General features: G+C 37.2%; 1 protein-coding gene across 1 annotated transcript in view; it reads right to left on the reverse strand.

Moving 5' to 3' along the window:
• Window positions 1-881: 881 nt before the first annotated feature.
• The window catches only part of LOC150074960 (apolipoprotein D-like), a 33,201-nt gene continuing 13,848 nt past the window's right edge, over window positions 882-20,234 (reverse strand). The window contains exons 2-5 of the mRNA XM_090388948.1: window positions 19,640-19,776; window positions 8,474-8,559; window positions 4,994-5,101; window positions 882-1,046 (exon numbers count right to left, since the gene is read on the reverse strand). Of these exons, the coding sequence (XP_090245074.1) occupies window positions 910-1,046; window positions 4,994-5,101; window positions 8,474-8,559; window positions 19,640-19,776 (468 nt within the window). The 3' untranslated portion in view covers window positions 882-909. The remainder of the gene's footprint in view (window positions 1,047-4,993; window positions 5,102-8,473; window positions 8,560-19,639; window positions 19,777-20,234) is intronic.

Raw genomic sequence — 20,234 nt, forward strand, 5'->3', positions numbered from 1 at the left:
AAATCCCTCAGGGTTCAGTGCTGGGCCCATAATGTTTGAAGTTTGCAGATAGCATAAAAGTTGACAGGGTGGTTAATGACAGAAATCAAGATATACTATTCAATATGACCTACAAAAATTAGTAAGATGCATTGAGAAGTGGCAATTTAGATGTGTCTTACATTTATCAATGCTAATCATGCACAAATGCTATATTAGGTTATTCTGTGGTAGCAGTAACCACAGAATAACAGACCATTTGGCTGTCCCACATTCAAGATAGTGGAGAACAGTCTGACATGACTGTACAACTGATATGAAGTTCTCTGAGTGGCACAAACAAGCTCCTAGGACAGCTCACGTAGTTCTGTTAATGATAAACAGCAATTTTGCCAACAGGGACAAGGAGGTGATTATCCTGTTGTATAAGGCAGTATCTTGATTACTGCATATATGGAAACCTGCTTTCAGGAAGGATTTGGATAAATACAATATGTTTAAAGTTCTTAAAAATTATGTACTCTCACCTGTATTACTATATTCAATAATTATACTGAATCAACGGAACAATAAATTCACCTGCTTGAATTTGTTGAAATATCTTGACAATGAAATCAATGATTTATCAGGTGTCACAAACTGCTGCTTATTATTCTGAATTTTAGAACTTTCTAATCTTTTCTAATCTCTGTAACTGTGTCATATGATGTGTTTGAAGATGATTCCTGTACGAAAGATAAAATAATTTAATCATGGATTATTAATATATGAAATTAAAAAAAATTAATTTTTTACTAGCGTCTCTTAATAAAGCAAAACAATGAAATCAACTGATTTCATTGAAATCTTCATAGATTAATTTTCAGTACATTTTCATAGAGAAAAGTCAGATTGAAGTCGATGCTTATTTTACTACTGGGTTTAGATGAACTATACAGTTGTGCAGTTTTGAAAATCAGTTGTAACCAGACCTACTCTGCTGACAGCAATTTCGTCCAGATATTTGTAAATGTTGCTTCTCAGATTAGACTCCAGCGATTTTGTGCGTGAAAGTATCCACAAGTTTTCTATAAGAAAATAAATATATGAATAAATAATCATATAACATCATATCACATGCAAGTCAGGGGTATGTAGATAAAGAGACTGGACAAAAAATTAGCCATTTGTGTATTTATGGCATATAACAGATTGATCATGTTTGTCTTCTACATTTGTTTGCTTAAAGCACTGACATTAGAGTATAAGGTCAACCCTTGTGACTTAAGATGCAAGGGTTTTCACCACTAAAGATGGGGCACAAAAAAAGATACTAGTGAGTGACAAAAGAGGAGTGATAGCATCCTGTTAAAGAAGTAACTAAATTTTCAGGTCAGAAAGAAGAGTAATAAGAGTTTTTAAGATATGGTGTGAAATAAATCAGAAACCCGCAACAAAATTGTAACTGAAAGCCTGTGCTAAGTGATCATAACCAGCTGACAAATATCACACCTAGTAAACAAAAATGAAAAAGATTTTAAACAAGACAAGAACTGTTGAAAACCATAAATCATGTACCTCATACTGTGAAGATAATTATGCAACATTGATATTTGCAATAGGGTATCCTGAAAAACACCAATGTTAAAGTTACACATAAGAAAGCTCAGCTAATGGGCCAAAAGACATAAAAACCAACTATTACTGATGTGGTCTGATGAATCCTAATTTTTCCTACACTCTACTGAAGCATTTCATCCAGACTGTGTGCAAGATGCTGTACTAGTGTAGTGGGTCAATCAGTGATGCTTTAGGGATGTTCTAACTATTATGAAGTGAGTTCTTGAAATACCTACCAGGATGCATCAGGCTTACTATTCAACTATTCTGGATGATCAGGTTCAGGGGAAATTATGTCCTTTGCTCAACATTTGAGGGATACTCGTGATTTCAATACACTGTATTCGAAGATGACAATTGTCTGGTTTACAAGGTCTCTACTGTTTTAAAGTGACACAAGGAAAACAAGTGATGGCAGGGCATTTAAATTAGCCAGCCAATTGACCAGATTTAAATACCATAGAGAACATATGAGACTATCTTGAACAGAAAGTGAAAATAACAACAGCATCACAAAATCTGAATGAATTACAGGCTCAACTGTTCACAGAACGGCCTAATATTGATATAAATTATTTAATGGGTCTATGTGAATCCCTATGAGAATTTGTGACATGATTCATGTTAATGGATTACACTATTACTTGAAATTAAATTTTAAATTTTTTAGGAACCACAGGTGACTAATTTTTTGTTGGTGCTTAACTATCGGCATATTAGTAATGGCCGCATGGTGCAAGAAAGCCTATGGCTTATGCTGCACCAGCCAAAAAAAAAAAAACAAATAAAATAATAAATAAATAATAATAATTAATAAAAGAAAATGAAATTAAACCTATCATCCTATGCGCTTCCCTCACCCGAAGGTACTATCCAAATGACCTTTGAATTTCCCCAAACTGTCAGCCTCTACCACCCATGTAGGCAACTTGTTCCAGTAATTTATAACTCACCGGCTAAAATAAAACTTCATGCAGTCCAATCTAAACATTTCCCCCCATAACTTGAATTTATGTCCCCTAGTTCTAGCATCATTTATAATCTTGAAAATTTCGTCCTCATTCATTTTACTGATGCCTCTCAGAGCCTTAAACACCTCAATCAAATCTCCTCTAAGGTGTCTAGTTTCCAAACTCTGCAATCCACATATTCAAAGTCTTTCTTCATAAGGATGCCCTTTTGCCGACCTCACCAGGTGAGTTACCCGTCTTTGCACCCTTTCAAGAAGCTCGATGTCTTTCTTTAGGTGCGGTCTCCATACTTGAACACAGTATTCCAAGTGTGGTCTAACAAAAGCCTTATATAATGGGATTATCACGTCCTTATCTCTACTTGCAAAAGTTCGATAGATCATCGATAGGACACCATAGGCTTTCCTTGCACCCTGTTTACAATGCTCAGAGAATTTCATGTCTGACCGTATCATAACACCCAAGTCCCTTTCCTCCAGTACTGGGTTTAGTTGAACTCCACCAAGTGAATAAGTTATTTTGGGTTTACTGTTTCCCATGTGTAATACCTTACACTTTGTTGGATTAAAGCATAGCTGCCATTTTTCTGGCCATTCCTGAAGCCTATCTCGGTCTCTCTGAAGAAGCTCAGCTTGACAGTGACCATTAACTACTCTACCAATTTTAACATCATCTGCAAATTTAGACATCACGCCCTCTATCCCTTCATCGATGTCGTTTATGAAAATTAAAAACAACAGTGGTCCTAATACTGATCCTTGGGGAACCCCACTTCTTACATCAACCCAATCTGAGGAATAGCCATTTATCACAACCCTCTGCCTCCTTCCCTGAAGCCATCCTGCTATCCATCTAAGGATTTTCCCAGTGATTCCAACCTGTTCCAGCTTATAAAGCAACTGCTCATGCTGAGTCAAAAGCTTTGCTGAAATCTAAATAAACAATGTGGAAATTATTCCCTAAATCCAGCTCGTGAGTGACCCTTTCAAAATAGCGAACCAGATTTGTTAAACATGATTTTCCCTTTACAAAACCAGGCTGACTATCGTTGAGAATTTCAATTCGATCCAAATGATCCTGAATTCCACCCTTGATCATTGCCTCCATGATTTTCCCTACCACTGAAGTCAGACTGACAGGTCGATAATTTCCTACTTCACTCTTAGAGCCACCCTTATGTATGGGAGATACATTGGCACTTTTCCAATCCAACGGAATCTCCCCAGAGTCTAGTGATGCTCGCATAATTAGCCTCAATGGTTCAATGCACGCCACCCAATTCACTTGCCGCCTCCCTTAAGATTATAGGGTATATTCCATCAACTCCAGGAGCCTTACTGGCCTGTAGGTTCGAAAGTTTTTTCATTAAATAATCTTGCGAAATTTCAATATCATTAATTACATATTTTTCAACTTCGAAAAATGAAAATTTAGTATCTTTACACAAAAAGAATCAAAAGAAAGTCACATGGATTAAAATTCAAGATTACTTGTATGGCCTGGGCTGCCAAAACAGTTTCCTTGGAAGGGAATCCCGTGACCTGCTAGCTCTTTCACCGAGATTTGGAGGAAGATGTAGTTTTTCAATTGAGAACTTTTTCCTCTTCAGTCTAAAAGCCAAGTTTTGGGTTGGGTGAATGTGATAAGTCTACGAATTAAGTTGTGGAAACTAATGCAGATGTAGTAGTCTTTTATACAATGCAGATGTAGTAATCTTTATACAATGGATTTGTTTTCTTTTCTGATCCTGCAAAATGCTCCAAAATAATAATAGTATCACTCATTTGATGCAACCTTGATGTGAAAGCTGAACTTTGTATGAAGTTACTAGAAACTGTAATCACAGCTGCAGATTACAATGACCTTAAGATAACCTTTAAAAAATATACAAATTTCAAAATTACTTCCATTTCACAATTAGTCCACAATTAGTCAAAAGTTTGTCCAGTTCAGCCTTGAATTTATTTAAGCTGGCAACTTCCACAAGGGCAGATGAAGTTGACACTCCTTCCTAACTGTTTTAGACCTCACCCAACTAATACCTTAGACTTGGCGCACGATAGCCTTAGATGCTGATGCACCATTAAACCTCCAATAACCAACCAACCTCCCCCAACTGTTTTAGTCTCCTCCTTAACAAAATCCTGGAACCCTGATTAGAACCAGTGAGAACTGGTGTGTGTAACGTTTGCATACATTGGATAATCTTTCAACAGAAAATATGTTTGTCTCTTTTGCTATCAAATGTCAACATTCCAAACAAAATGTTTCCTAAGTCGACATAGGTAAAACCTACAAGAGAGAAAAATAAATGAATAAAAAAAATACAAGCAGGCTAATGTAAACATGCTAGAAAGTAAAAACAGGCCATCTTATTTATTTTCCTCACATGATAATAATGCAATTATATTATATTTCAACGAAGCCTGACAATGAACACTTACCTGTATGACCAAATAAGTGGCTATAACGAGGCGACTCGAAACAGGCCCAAATCACAGCATAATCAACATAATTGGTGTCGAGCACTCTGTATTTCATGAACAGCTGCACTACAGGCATATTAAATGTATGAAATAAATAAAAAGAAAATAAATAAAAGAAAATAAATTTAACATTCTCACTTAAGAATATAAACTGTACATATATTCACCAAGAACAAACCTTTGTGAATATATGTACTTTTGAATTTAATGGAGTGCACTGCAAATGAACTCCAGTTCTTGTTCTCAGAATAACAAACACTTAAATTATAAAGGCAACTTATACATACAAATACAATATAATCATCAGTATAATCAACTGGACAATTCCCAATGAGTAAATATTAAAAACAATGTTTATTCCAAGTAATTGTGCAGTTTACAGTAGTGGACAACAGCACAGTGAATTTGTCCAATCAAATTTCTTAGCAAATAATTAAGCATCTAAGTCTCTTCATCCTTAATGGCAGTACAATGAATACTCATAATGGAAAAGGTCTCAGCACAATTTAGTTATTCCCTTCAGTTATTACAAAATCATCTAGCTCACTGCCAGAGTTTAATTCACCTCTGGCATTCTCCTCCCTGAATAACTCCTCATGTGTGAATGTAGATGCAAAATACTCATTTAGTTTGTGAGCCACCTGAGCAGGATCATCAACAGTTGAACCATCAATATCAATATGAAATTTACATTCTGCAAATTTCAGCGTCTGGAGACTAGGCACTTGCGAGGTGATCTGACTGAAGTGTATAAGGCCTTGAATGATTTGAGCAAGCTCAATGCCGATGGGGTTCTTCCTCTTGCTCAGATTCTGCACCTGAGGGGGCATAAATTCAAACTGAAGAAAGAGAATTGTAGAATAGATGTGCGGAAATTTGCCTTTAGCCAGCGGGTGGTTGATAGTTGGAAAAAACTTCCATCTGTTTTATTGGAGGTGACCAACTTAAATAAGTTCAAGACAGAACTAGACAAACATTTTGGTGAATGGATGGGTGAAATGGGAAGGATGTTTTTTTTTTTTTTTTTTTGGCTGATGTTATATAAGCTCGGTATCTATATGTTTTTGCCATTCTTTTTTCCTTTTGTACTTCCACTCGTTAATAGGCTGTATTTTACACTTTCCTCAATTTTACCTCCTTAATGTTTTATTAGATGTTTTCCTTAAGTGTTTTAATTTCTATAGTTTCTACTGCATGCCTTTTCTAGATACTTCCATGGGAATTATTCTTCTGAATATGCATTTGTAATTCCTCACTTTCTTCCAAACTTGTCCAAATATGCTACAATCAGTCTGCATCCATTCACTGTCCAACTCCAAACTCACTGAACCAACTGTTCCTCTTCCTCATTTATCCCTTCTCCTTCCATTCTCTGGAACAGCATTCCTGCAATGAATTTCTCAAAAATTACAGTCTACAGAAATTCAATTCTGTTCTAAATATGATCTGTCTTGTCAGCCTTCAAACTATGCATGGTGCTATGTAATACAGATTCCAATACCTTTCATATCTGGGTTTTCCATAGAAAGAAACAGAACACAAATTACACAAATATGTACCTTATGCTTTTTGATGATCAAACAACTGGCTGCAGTTTATTTGCTACTTCATTGAGAAAAAAACTTCAAAGTGAAAAGGGAAACAACTGTAGAGATGAAAGGTAATTCCAGACTTGTATTTGCCATAAACTAATTTTATTATTATTATTATTATTATTATTAGCTATATGGTGCAAGGAAGCCTGAGGCTTATGAGGCGAAAAAAAAAAAAAAAAAAATTCCCGAGTTACCCTGAGAGAGTCAAAAGTAGAAGGGAATCACCAAGAAAGAGAAGGATGATGATGATATCCAGCTCAGGACCCTGGGTGTGCCAAGCCCATACTCACCAGATGTGAGCCCCTGGGGTTAAATTTTACTGCACATACACTAAGTTTGCACTTGACTGCTAAAAAGTCAATCATGTGTTACAATCTTTTAAGATGTATTAAAACTTCATTTCAAATGCATCACTTCAATGAAGTTAAATTATCAAAACTGGCATGTGGGCCCCTTTGATAACTGCAACATAATGCTGTAAATATGGTATGCAAATATAGACACAAAAATAAACTTTAGTGAAAATAATTTTATAGGGGTATATAAATTTTATTGTTCCTTTCCTGCAATAACTTGCAGGAAAGGAACCAGCGGATCTGATTATACTTAAAAAGACAATGGAATATGCGATTAAGAATAATAAGAGAATAGAACTTATGGGAATAAAATCTTTGTAGAGAAGAGGGAAGGGAGTACGGAAGACATGATTTGAAAGTAGAAAAGAAAAGGTTACAGCAAGATATAGATTGTATATTGCAGGACAGATGGAGTGGTTCTGCTAAGGGGCGTGTTACCTTTGCCTTTCTGCCTGGAGTGAAAACTATGAAAGAGATTTCATCTTGGTCTGGTCTAGGCATGTTCTAAACAATGTTAATAACTGGACATGGGTTAAAGAAAAGACTGGTAGAGCTTGGTGTAGAAGAAAATCCAATGTGTATTTGTGGGATGGTAGAGGATACAGAGTATATTTTACGGCAGTGTGTAAGATATGATACACCAAGGAATATGTTAATTAGGCAGATTGGCTCCGACTCATGCACCTGGAGTGACTTGTTTAAGATTACAAAATGGAATGAAGCTTTTGCTGAGTTCACTGGAGAAGTAGGCAGGATTAGACAATTGTAAAAATTTGTATATATGCAAATAGTGTTTTTATGGAGTTGAGATTTAGTTGGAATTGGAATTTATTAATCTTATAGTTTATAGTTGTATAAAAAGGAAATGTTGAAAAAAAGTCTAAAATACAAAATATAAAAATATATTGATGAATTTTATTGTTTAAAGTTTTATATTGATTTTAGAGTTTATAGTTGCATAAAAGAAAATGTTGTAAAAAGTATAAACTACAAAAATATATTGATGAATTTTAAATGTTTAGAGTTTTAATTTGGCTGGAACAAGAATCACAATTTATAGAAGTTTTCCTTTGAAATTTAAAGTTTAATTGATCTCTAGATAGTGGATATCCATCTCTTTGGGGCAGGGACAGTAACATATTCTCAGTGTTTGATTTATCATAGGGAGGATCAAAATTAAGGATAGGATAGAGGAATAAACCGCGGATGGGCTTATTGCTCAGGAAGCGCAGGTACAAGTAGGTGTTAGGATAGCGATGATGATGATGCACTAACTTCAGAGACACTGTATATAACTTAAAATGAATGTTATGGATGGAAATGGTTTTGGAAAAGATTTTCATTAATTTCTAATAAAAATATTTTGTACAACTAATGTAAATTTAATTTAATGGTAAAAACATCAGTCTCACTAGACAAACACATTCGCCATCAATATTGAAATGCACAAATTTCATTTAAGAACAGTATAAAAATAATGCACTTACAAGGACCAAGAACCAATTCCATCTTTGCAGGTTCCTCTAAATTTGGTATATGTAAAAAGCCTCTCATTAAAGTCAAACTTCTGTTTCTAAATAAAAAAATAATAAACTTTTAACAAGAAATGTCATACTAGGTTCAACTTTCTTAAAGAAATAACAACAACAGCAAAACCTCTAACCACTGAATGGTGAGCAGCAGACATTGGACTGCTGCCAACAGTTACAACTAATGATGGCCATAACTCAGAGGTGATAATCAATTTCAATTATACTCATATCATTTGAATGATTAGTAGTTACTTACTACTAATCATTATGGAATTCAAGAATCAAATCGTTGAATTATGATTATTCGATTATACACATATCATTCAAATGACTAGTAGTTACTACTATTAGTGAGCATAATTGAGAGGCTATAATCCATTCATTCCATAATGAAAAATCATCTGTTTATACTCCTATAATTCAAAAGATTAACAGTTGGTGCATTTACTTTGTAAACATCTCTAAGTAAAGAATTTTTCTTGCTGTGGTAATTCTGATTGACTGTTAGAGAATTGTGACTCTTCCTGTTTTGAATAATTTTGTTCGGTCAAGTTCAAATAATTTTAGTTGTGTACATTTTTCATCCACCATTTGCATATAATGTGTGTGTGTGTGTGTGTGTGTACAGTAGTGGCCACAAATTTCATTACCTTCTTAAAGCTGAAGAATAATTCCTTAATAACACCCTCTATAGGTAAAATTATGCCAAGCCTGTTACATGAGCCTGCAAAACTAGTGTGATGCTGCATCATCAATCTGCAATATTAGAGTGGTATTGCATCATCATGTTTATAAAAGTATCTACTTAGTTAACTCCAAGGTAGAAAAGGATAATAACTGTTCTTAATAGGGAAGGCTTTTCTAGTCAAAATATAGCTACAATGTTAAGGTTATTTACAAAGAAATGGGAGACTGCAGATGCCAAAAGAAAATCTGGAACCATACTAAAACACAAAAGTACTGCAGCACAGGACAGTTTAGAAGTGTCTATATCTCCGTGGCTACTGTGCAAGTTCCCCAGACCTAAAATCCATGTGGAAGGAAAATACTGGGGTAAATGCAAGTGGTAGAACTGTCCAACAATAATTTGTGATGAGTGGTCTGAAAGCATATCAACCTCATAAGCACTTGGTAACAACAGCCATGAGATAAAAATAACTAACCTGAGCTAAAAAACATAATTTGGGCAGATGGGCTAAGAAGTGGCAACTGAAGTTTAACCTTGACAAATGCAAAGTACTGCATATGGGTAGAAGTAACCCCAGAGAAACGTACCAACTGTGTGGTACTAAACTTAAGGTGGTAAAAAATGAAAAAGACCTGGGAGTAATTGTGCAGCCAGATATGAAGTTTTCTGAGCAATGCAGACAGGCTGCCAGGGCAGGTCATGGGGTTCTGTCAATGATATATAGGAATTTTGCTAGCAGGGAAAAGGAGGTGATTGTCCCTCTGTATAAGGCAATGGTCAGACCACGCCTTGAGTACTGCGTACAGGTCTGGAGGCCTCATTTTAGGAAGGATGTAGATTTACTTGAGCATGTACAGAGAAGGGCAACAAGATTGGTGAGGGGAATGAAGGGATCCTCTTACCAAGAGAGGCTTAAGTTCTGCAAATTGCAGTGGCTGGAGACTAGGCACCTGCACGGTGATCTGATTGGGGTGTATAAGGCCTTTACACATTCAAGGCCTTGAATGTGTTGAGCACGCTGAATTCTGATGGGATCCTTCCACTTGTTCAGATTACGAAACTAAGGAGGCATAAATTCAAATTAAGAAAAGACAGATGTAGAATAGATGTGTGGAAATTTGCCTTTAGCCAGTGGGTGGTTAATTGCTGGAACAAACTTCCATCTGTCATTGTGGAAGTTGATAGGTTGAATAAATTTAAGGAGGAACTGGACAGGCATTTGGAGGGAATGGTGTGATTTTTTTTTTTTTTGGCTGATGCTGCATAAGCTCATACACATGCTTTCTTGCATCACATGCCACTACTACTACTACATGCTAATTGATGAAGGTATATAAAGCTTAATGTCAAAGTTTGCATATTATTATTATTATTATTATTATTATCAATAGCCATATGGTGCAAGGAAGCCTGAGGCTTATGCTGCACCAGGAAAAAAAAGAAAATGAATGATACAAAGGTTGGCAGCATTGTGAATAACAGTAATGAGAGTATGCTGCTGCAACAGGATCTGGACAAGTTGGGCAGATGGGCTGAAAAGTGGCAACTGAAGTTTAACATTGACAAATGGAAAGTACTGCATATGGGTAGCAATAACCACAGAGAAATGTACCAACTCGGGGTAGTGGAGAATGAAAGAGACTTGGGGGTAATTGTGCAGCCAGATATGAAGTTTTCTGAGCAGTACAGACAGGTTGGCAGAGTAAGTCATGAGGTCTTATCAATGATATACAGGAATTTTGCAAGCAGGGATAAGGAGATGATTATCCCCTTGTATAAGGCAATGGTCAGGCCAGGCCTTGAGTACTGCATACAGGTCTGGAAGCCTCATTTTAAGAAGAATGTAGAGTTGCTAGAACGAGTACAGACAAGGGCAACAAGACTGTTGAAGGAAACAAAGGGGTGCTCTTATGAAGAAAGGGTTAAGTTCTGCAAATTGCAGCTTGTGGAGACTAGGCACCTGCGAAGTGATCTGTTTGAGTTGCATAAGGTCTTGAATGAATTGACTCTCCTCAGTTTGAATCTATGCAATCTGAGGAAAGACAGTTGTAGTATAGACGTGCTGAAGTTTGCCTTTAGCCAATGGGTGGTTGATTCATTAAAAAGGCTTCTGGAGTCAGGAACTCTATAATTCATCTGCAATGTTACTAAATAACACCGACTCGAATCTATACAACGCCTTTATTATGATAAGATAAAATAAAATAAAATAAAATAAAATACATGCGTACTGTTCGTATAACTGTATATTAAAATATTAAAACAAAATCAAATAAAATAAATGTTGTATAACAAGAATAAACTACAATAAAATATATAAAATTAAAACTTGTTTAAAATCACTAGAACCACTAACACAGTAGCTTTTGGCAGCAGCGTCCACCTTCATCAGCTATAGTTGTTCCGGAATGACCGACAATCTATATGTACCACATACATCTCAGCAGGTCTGCATCATGAACTATGGTGTCTGTGCACAGTTCACTTCTCCTGCATTGGAACCGCAAACTGGACGGGCCACTCTAAACCGTTCATCTCTTCGTAGGATAAGGGCTTCAAAGAGTGGATGAATGCGACAGCCGTTATCCCTATTAAGACTGTAGCGCTTGGACGAACATATTCTTAAACTCTCCAGCCATTTCTGGTTCCAAAAGCCATGTGCCTTATCCACAATCACGGCTTCTTTAGCTGTAATGACATGCCCAGTTTCCCAGGCATGTTCCGCTACAGCTGAACCTCCATAATTTGTAATCTTAAAGGCTCTATTGTGTTCCCCCGGGCGATCTCACAGTCTGCATTTCGTTTCTCCCACAATCAGGACACTCAATTTCATATATGACCCCACTAGTGTCATTACCTGCAATAGGATCTTTAGTTGCGGACATTACTGTGTGCAGCCTCCGAACTGGCAGCTGCACACAACGTATCTTACACGAATGCAAGATACGGGAAATGGGTTTCGAAATGCTTGGATAGAAGGGGATGTATGCGGTGGAAACAGGAAAAAAATGTCCCTGCGACTGTTGTTCATACCTCTTAAACACCTCTCTCAATGGTGTTCTTAGGGGGGGTAACCACATGTTACTAGGTCCGCTGTAACATATTTAATCTCATCACCTCTCTCTTCAGACGAGGAGCAGTGTGACCCACCCTTTCCTTTAAGGACTTAACCAAACTATTTTTGTGGCAAATGGTCTGAGCTGTTTTGAAGTGTGTGTATTAGCCCCGACACAGAAGTTTTATGTAAACCTTAGTTTTCAAGTGTCTGCCTTCTCTGTATACACACACATGTCTAAGAACGGTAGGGGCGCCCCCTGCTCAACCTCTGAAGTAAACCGAATATAACGCGAACTGCTATTCAACCAATTGAATAGTGGTTACATCCCCTACTATCCGGGAATTTCGGAACCCATTTCCCTTATTTTGCGTTTGTGTAAGATAAGCTGTGTGCAACTGCCAGGTTGGAGGCTGCACACAGTAGTGTCTGCAACCAAAGATCCAATTTCCTATTTCCGCAACCAAAGATCCAATTACCAATTTCGTGTCCTCTTTGTATCACACCATGAACGTGTCATCAACGTATCTCTTCCATGCATGTAATGGATGAGGAGAGCTCCCCAACATCCTATCTTCAAATTCTTCCATGGCTAAGTTGGCTACAATTGCAGTAATATTAACCCATGGCCACTCCATGAACCTGCTGGTACATAACCTTTTGGAATAACATAGTGGTACTAGATAAACATAAGCCAACACCTTCACAAATATCTTCACCACTTAGGGCTGTCCTATCTTTCAAAGTACCATCCCTACTCAAAGCATTCCACACACAACCCAAGCCGTGTTTGACAGGTATACATGTGAACAAAGAAATGACATCAAAGGATGCCATAATCTCACCCTTTCTATCTCTTGAGCACGGACGAACTGTACAAATTCCCTGCTGTTTTTAATAGTACGATCCTAGTGTATGATCCCCATAGTAGGGGGATACAAGTTCAGGCAGAAATCTGGATAGTGCATGCATCGGACTGCCAATAAATGACAGAATGGGTCTGAGAGGTACCCCAGCCTTGTGCACTTTAGGTAGACCATGAAATCTAGGTAAGTGACAGCCCAATGCATGCAACCTCCAGGAAACCTTCTCAGATATTTTTCCTGCCTTAAGCCAACTCTGGACCAACTTATTAACTCATTGTTCTAGTCCGCTCAGGGGATTCCTATGAATGATCTTATACGAAGACCTATCATTCAGTAAACTAAGGGCCTTTTCTCAACAGTCATCTTTGTTCAGCGCTACCGTAGTCTACCCTTGTCCACATGTAATTCTCTTAATGCTTTTCTTTGTGCAACTGTCAAATTGGAAGAGGCTTTGTGTGCTGAACCTAATGCACACAATGTCCTAATCTGGATCTCATTAGCTGTGACCTCAGGCAAATTGGCTACAGCTCTCTCTATACCCATTACAATATCTGCTCTACTGACAACAGTTAAAAACACAGAGGAGAAATATATGCTGACAATCTCCATTGACTTTGCTGGGGCATTTGACTCACTCTGGTGGTGTAATGTCTATAGGAAACTCCGCCAGGCAAATACCCCCATAAAACCTCTATAAGGTAATAAACAGCTACCTTACAGACAGAAGTGTCTCAGTATGCACAAGGTTCCAGGAATTCACATGCCGTGAATAAAGGCTGCCCGCAGGGTACAATCCTTGGCCCTTTCTTCTGGAACATTGTTCTGGACGAATTTCTGGCCTTGGATCTGGACCTCATGGAAAGCTTGGCCTTTGCAGATGACATGATTTTCCTTGTAAAAGGTAGCATGCAAGTGGTTGTAGAGCAAAGATCAAATGCCACACTCTTGCAGCTGCAGGAGTGAACACAAATGCACATGCTCAAAATATCACCTGAAAAAACCAAACAAATACTTCTAAAAGGCAATTTGGACATAAGAAGACGTCCACAAATCAAAATTAACACAACCACTATAAAAATAGTAACAGAACTAAAATATCTTGGAGTGGTCTTTGATTCAAAATTAACTTTTTACCCCCACTTGATCTACTTGGCGAAGAAAGTGAGAAATTATGCAGGCATGATTGCCAGGATCAGTCGAGCAGACTGGGGACTCAAAAGAAAGACCCTGGCAATCATATACCATGCAATGTTCCTACCCGTTATCACCTATGGAGCCGGTGCATGGTTCACTCGCTCGGCCATAGTAAAAATTGGAATAAATTACAATCGATACAAAGGACAACACTACTCACTATTACCAGAGCATGTCGTACAGTAAGCACACCTGCACTACAGTTGCTGGCTGGAGCTCTCCCACTTTACCTGGAAGTAGCCAAAAGAGGCTTATATTATAGATTTAAAAAGGACATACCCACAGAATTTCTGGAGATAGCCCTTGATACAACCAACACCTTCAATGCTGAAAAAAAAAATAGCCACAAAGCTCCATGAGCTATGGCAAACAAAGTGGGAGCAGGAAACCAGAGGTCTCGTTACCAAACGGTTTCTGCCAGGTGTCAATGGTTAGCCCAAAGCCACCTAAATGGTACGCCCCTGGACTTTTTACAACATTTATATTGACAGGTCACGGCTCCCTAAAGGTGAAACTAACCTCCTTAGGGCTGACTGATGACCCAAACTGCACCTGTGGTGAGAGTGAAGACTGGGCACACATTTTATATGAATGTATAATATATGCATCCCCAGAACAGAGCTAATAGCACAGATTGGTCCCCTTCCCAGGGGAGAAGAACATCTGTTCATCATAGAAGAGCAAAATTATAAAGCTTTTACGTCTTTCACACAGAAAGTATTTGAAATGCGTAGAACAATCCAAAGAAATGAAATGAAAACTAGAAGAATGAATGAAAGTGTAAGTGTGTGAGAAAAAGAACACAAACCATAAATGCTACAGTTAAGTACACACTAACCCTAGTTTTAATTAGTATTTAAATTTACACTACACTACACATCATTGCATCCCCCCGGTGTGTGAGAAAAAGATGAATGAGTGTGAGTGAAAGAAAAAGAAAAAAGAAATAATAAATAAATATATATATAAAAAAAATTATAAAAAATAAGAAAAAGTATAAAAAAAAAAAAAATAAAGAATGGAAGTAGAGTGAGAATGCAGATTATGAATGAAGTAAATGTGTGCCTCTCCCACCCCTTCGCCTGGTGGGTTCCTGCTGCTAGCTAACATATCACACCCCTAGAGCGAGATGGGCAGCTTGACCTTCTTACCGGATTCGATACTACATGGACATGACAACCATCACCGACAAAGACATACTGCGGCTTTGCTGCCAACACGCCATTTGGCGATCTGAACTGGGTACTCTAACCCAGTTCCCTTTAAAACCCCATCCCCAGGCAGGAAGGAGAGGAGACAGAGACCTGTCTCCTCCCTCCCCTATCTCCCCCCCATACTTTGCCTGGTGGGGTTCGTCTCCACTGACCCCTTTAGGGATGCCTACTCTATCGTCCCTATTCTTCTATCTGTTTCCCCCAGTATTCAGTCTCCCCCCCCCTCTCTCACTAAACCAACTGAGTACACCCCCTTAACAATGCTGCCAAATTCTAATCAATGTCTAAATAATTCTACCGCTTTCGTGTAAATCTCTTTTGGCCAAATTCTGGTGTACCTTCCCCCCCCTTTTTTTTTCAGGCTTGCCACTGAAATCCTTGGAAATTAGGTGGTGGAGCCTCCCAGAGTACAGGCTGACCTCGATTAACGCGATTAATTCGTCTCGCGAGCGCATCGTGCAAAACGGAAACGTGTTAATCGAATATAATAATCAATAGGAAAAATTATAATTGGTCCTTGACCTTCTGGAATGTCCAGAAAGAATTTTTAAAATACCCTTTAAATAACTTTTTAACTGTATACAATGTAAAAGATAATGAAAATAATTATGGAATTAAATGTTTATTGCATAAAACAGCAGTTCCCAAACTGTGCGCCGCGGAATATTTTAAATTTTCAAGAGAAACACAGCGATACTCGACATCTGTCAGAACTACTAGCTTGAGGTAGTTCACAGTTTCAACATTTCTTATTAAGTTGTTTGGACCTAACTACTAAACAGAACTGTTAGGTATTTCTTTTGGTCTGGGTGTACCATGGAAAAATTACTGAGACATTAAAGGCGCCGTGAACCGAGAAAGTTTGGAAACCACTGACATATGTTTATTACACAATACACAAGGAAGAGGAAATATTTGAACAGTGTTGACTTTCTCTTTTCATCAATCAATTTCCGATAGCGGACAACAATCTTCTCTGGACCCCTGGCGAAATAAATATCGCAGAGAACCTCAAACCTTTTGTTTGAAGTTCTCTGCGATATGAAAGATTTCATCTAGTTCTTTTACCGTTATCTCCTTCGCGGTAACATTTTCATCTGGCTCATTTAAAATTTAAAATTTTTAAATGCAAGTCTGCACTGACTTTATTTGCGGGAGACAAACAAGTAACACATCTTCTTCCGATGGTTGTTGGAACACACCGAGGTGGGCAGCAGGCAAACGTTTGTTTACTGCCCGTCAGACGTGCGGTAAGCTTAACGCGCAATTCAAATGTTTTTCAACTATCGCATTAAAAAAAAAAAAAAAGATCGTGTTAACTGGAAATTTGCATTGTGTAAAGTGGTATAATTTTTTTCAAATAGCGGTAACTGAAAAACACGTTAATTGAACTCGTGTTATACGAGGCCTGGCTGTAATTAAATAATCTACTGGGTGCCTGACCTGCCTCCTCGTGGCAAAGTGTGGGCAACAGTGATTCTCAATAGGGGCCCAATGGCTAAATGGTCAGAGAAACAACAGAACATAATGCTACACAACAGACCACTCCCCACACACTTTTTAAATCTCTGGCCTCCACAGAGTTCTGTGTCACTCACAAAGAATACAATGCGGAGATGGGGGAACCCCTGGTGCCGTCAGACAACTAATACTATTATCTTTCATCTAGCTTATAGCCTCACACATCTAAATTTAATAACATCAAAATTTTGCCTGACCTATTAGGCCTTTTAACACATTTCTCTAGCATTCAACCCCAACCAGCGATTTCCTAACAGCAATCTTAAGCATTATTGTCAAACGCGTGAATTTTTTTTTAGATCCTAGTCACTGATATCCCCCTCAAAGGCGCCTCCGTAGCCAGGTGGACAGGAGCAGCAGTGCATAGCACTTGCTTCTTGATTAGACCGGGGCTCAAGCCCATGAGCCACCAAATACGGAGGATGCGCAAAGGTCAGGGAATGACCACGGCATATCCCTGGAGCAATATGGCCTTAGTTGCTAATGCTCCTAAAATCCAAACAACAACTGAAATCCCAGGAAACTAGGTGGCAGGACCTGCCAGAGCAACTTGTTGTGATACTGGACACACCCAGCTAGCCTCCACATGGTGAGGTATGGGCAACGTCGGGCCCCACTAGGGGCCTGGTGGCCACTAAGCCGGACAAACAAACACACTTTGAAGTCTCTGGCTTAACTGTGTACTGTCCTCGATACAGTGAACACACACGGAGATGGAAGAAATCCCAGGTGCCGTCTGACAAGAACATACCTTATACCATACCTTATACCTTATGCAATATCTGCTATGGGGAGTCTACGAGGGATTAAACTGAAATTGGGGCCTAGATTTAATAATTCTATCTGTTTGTTTGTTACCTCCTTATCACTCAGGTTATGAATGAACTAGGTCAAATATAATAGATTAAGAGAATCCAGGAGAGAAAGTGATTACATCACTTTCTCTCCTGGATTCTCTTAATCTATTATATTTGACCTAGTAACGTATGGTTACCCCAGAGCACCATTGAGAGGTGTTTAAGAGGTATGAACAATAGTCGCAAGGATGCTTTTACACCTGTTCCAGCGCATTCATCCCGTACTATCCGAGCATTTCGGAACCCATTTCCCGTAGCTTGCGTTTGTGTAAGATATACTGTGTGCAGCTGCCAGGTCGGAGGCTGCACACAGTAGTATCCACAACCAAAGATCCTATTGCAGATAATGACACTGGTGGGGTCATATATGAAATTGAGTATCTTGATTGTGGTGGGTGCTATGTGGGGGAAATGAAACGCAGACTGCAGGATCGTGATTTTAAACTACTTTTATCGCTTTTAATTTTATATATTTTATTGTACTTTATTCTTGTTATACAATATTTATTTTATTTGATTTTGTTTTAATATTTTAATATACAGTTATACGAACAGTATGACTGTTCGTATAACTGTATTTTATTTTATATTTTATTTTATTTTATTTTATCATAATAAAGGTGTTTTATAGATTCAAGTCAGTGGGTGGTTGATTGCTGGAACAAACTTCCATCTGTTGTTGTGGAAGTTGAAAGCTTAAATAAATTCAAGATAGAACTAGAGAAACATTTGGAACAAATGGATCAGTGAAATGGGAAGATTTTTTTTCTTTTTTTTTTGGGCTGATGCTCTATAAGCTTGATTTCTTCCATCATGTGCCTCTACTAATCCTAATGCTAAATCTGGCAATTATTATTTTTTATTTTTTCATTCATATCACAAAGTATCCGTATGCCATATACTTTGGCTGAAGCAATGAATATTATGTCTGTTGCCATGCATTTGGAGTAATGAATGAATGAGCAATGTAGAAGAAGTATAAAAACTAAATTTTTTTGATTCAAACATAAGTCAATGCTTTTATATTTTGTATATTTCCCGTTGGTTTCTTTGTTAAAAATATTTCTTTCAGATATAACTGTACTTGTCAGTTTTTTTTTTTGTTTTTTTTAATTTCATTTTTATATTTATAAGAATAATCTGTAGTGTGGCAATTTTTTTAAAAGTTTTAAATTTTAGTAACATTTTTATATTGCACATCTTTTGTGTTTATTTCCTTGCAAATGAAGATCAGTGAATTTTGTGTCCTTCATTCTATTAGATAAAGCCGTATTTATGATTTTATTTTTAATATCATACTCAGGTGAGTTCTGCAATTGTGCTGACATTTTAACCTTATTCAAATTATATTTCAAAGGATCATTATTCAAGATAATGGATTACATGATTAGCAATGCATATCAGTTTTTTTTTTTATTTAACCTTTGCAGTGTATTTTTTACATTTTGAAAAATAAAATTATTAATTTCACATCTTTTGCATTTCTTTGAGAATAAAATATCAATGGCATTTTTGATTCCAAAATATATATCTTTTTTCGTTATTTCTTATTCAAATTATATTTTAAAGGATTCATTTTGTTTCATGTTTTAAAGAAAATGGAAGGACAGTTCTTGCAAGTTGTCATGTGTGTTGCATCTTGAAATTCACTCACACTTCTCAATAAAAAGATATTTTATTCAATCATAAGAATAATCTATAAAAAGTAGTGTTTCTGCGAACTCACATAATATTGATTCCATTTCTTTTGAAGGAGGCCCGTCCTCTTTCTTTATTTGCACTGGATATTGTAGTTGCTGCACACCTAAGTCCTCCCTCAACTAGTGCAAAGGTCCTCTGGATCTCATACCAATTTCCTTCAAACTAAGAAGTGAAAATAATAAACAATAGTGGTTATTTATGAGCACCTTTGGCAAATATTTCATTTTTATTTGTAAAATAATAAGAAGAGTTTACCTCAATATAGTACGTACACTTCCATATGATACCCTCCAGAAATTAAAACGAAAAAATCGAAAACTTACATTAGAGTAAAAAATAAATAATTAAAAACCAATTTAACACAATTTAAATCAATTTAACGCAATTAAAAATTAAAAGTTTAATAATTTTTCACTTGATTAAACTGTTAGTTGAGGCCAACTATATCACCTTTCGCGACATGGTGTACAAACAAATTGTTGGATTACCAATGGGTTTGAGCCTGAGCGGCATAATGCGAGAGATCTGTCTCTTAACGATTGAGCATATACATTTGACACCTTTTCGACCCCGTATCACATACTATGGGAGGTATTTAGACGATGTTCTAGTTATTACTG

This window comes from Mastigoproctus giganteus, chromosome 14 (assembly GCF_048544385.1).
Source record: "Mastigoproctus giganteus isolate SK-2022 chromosome 14, ASM4854438v1, whole genome shotgun sequence".
Lineage (NCBI taxonomy): Eukaryota > Metazoa > Arthropoda > Arachnida > Uropygi > Thelyphonidae > Mastigoproctus > Mastigoproctus giganteus.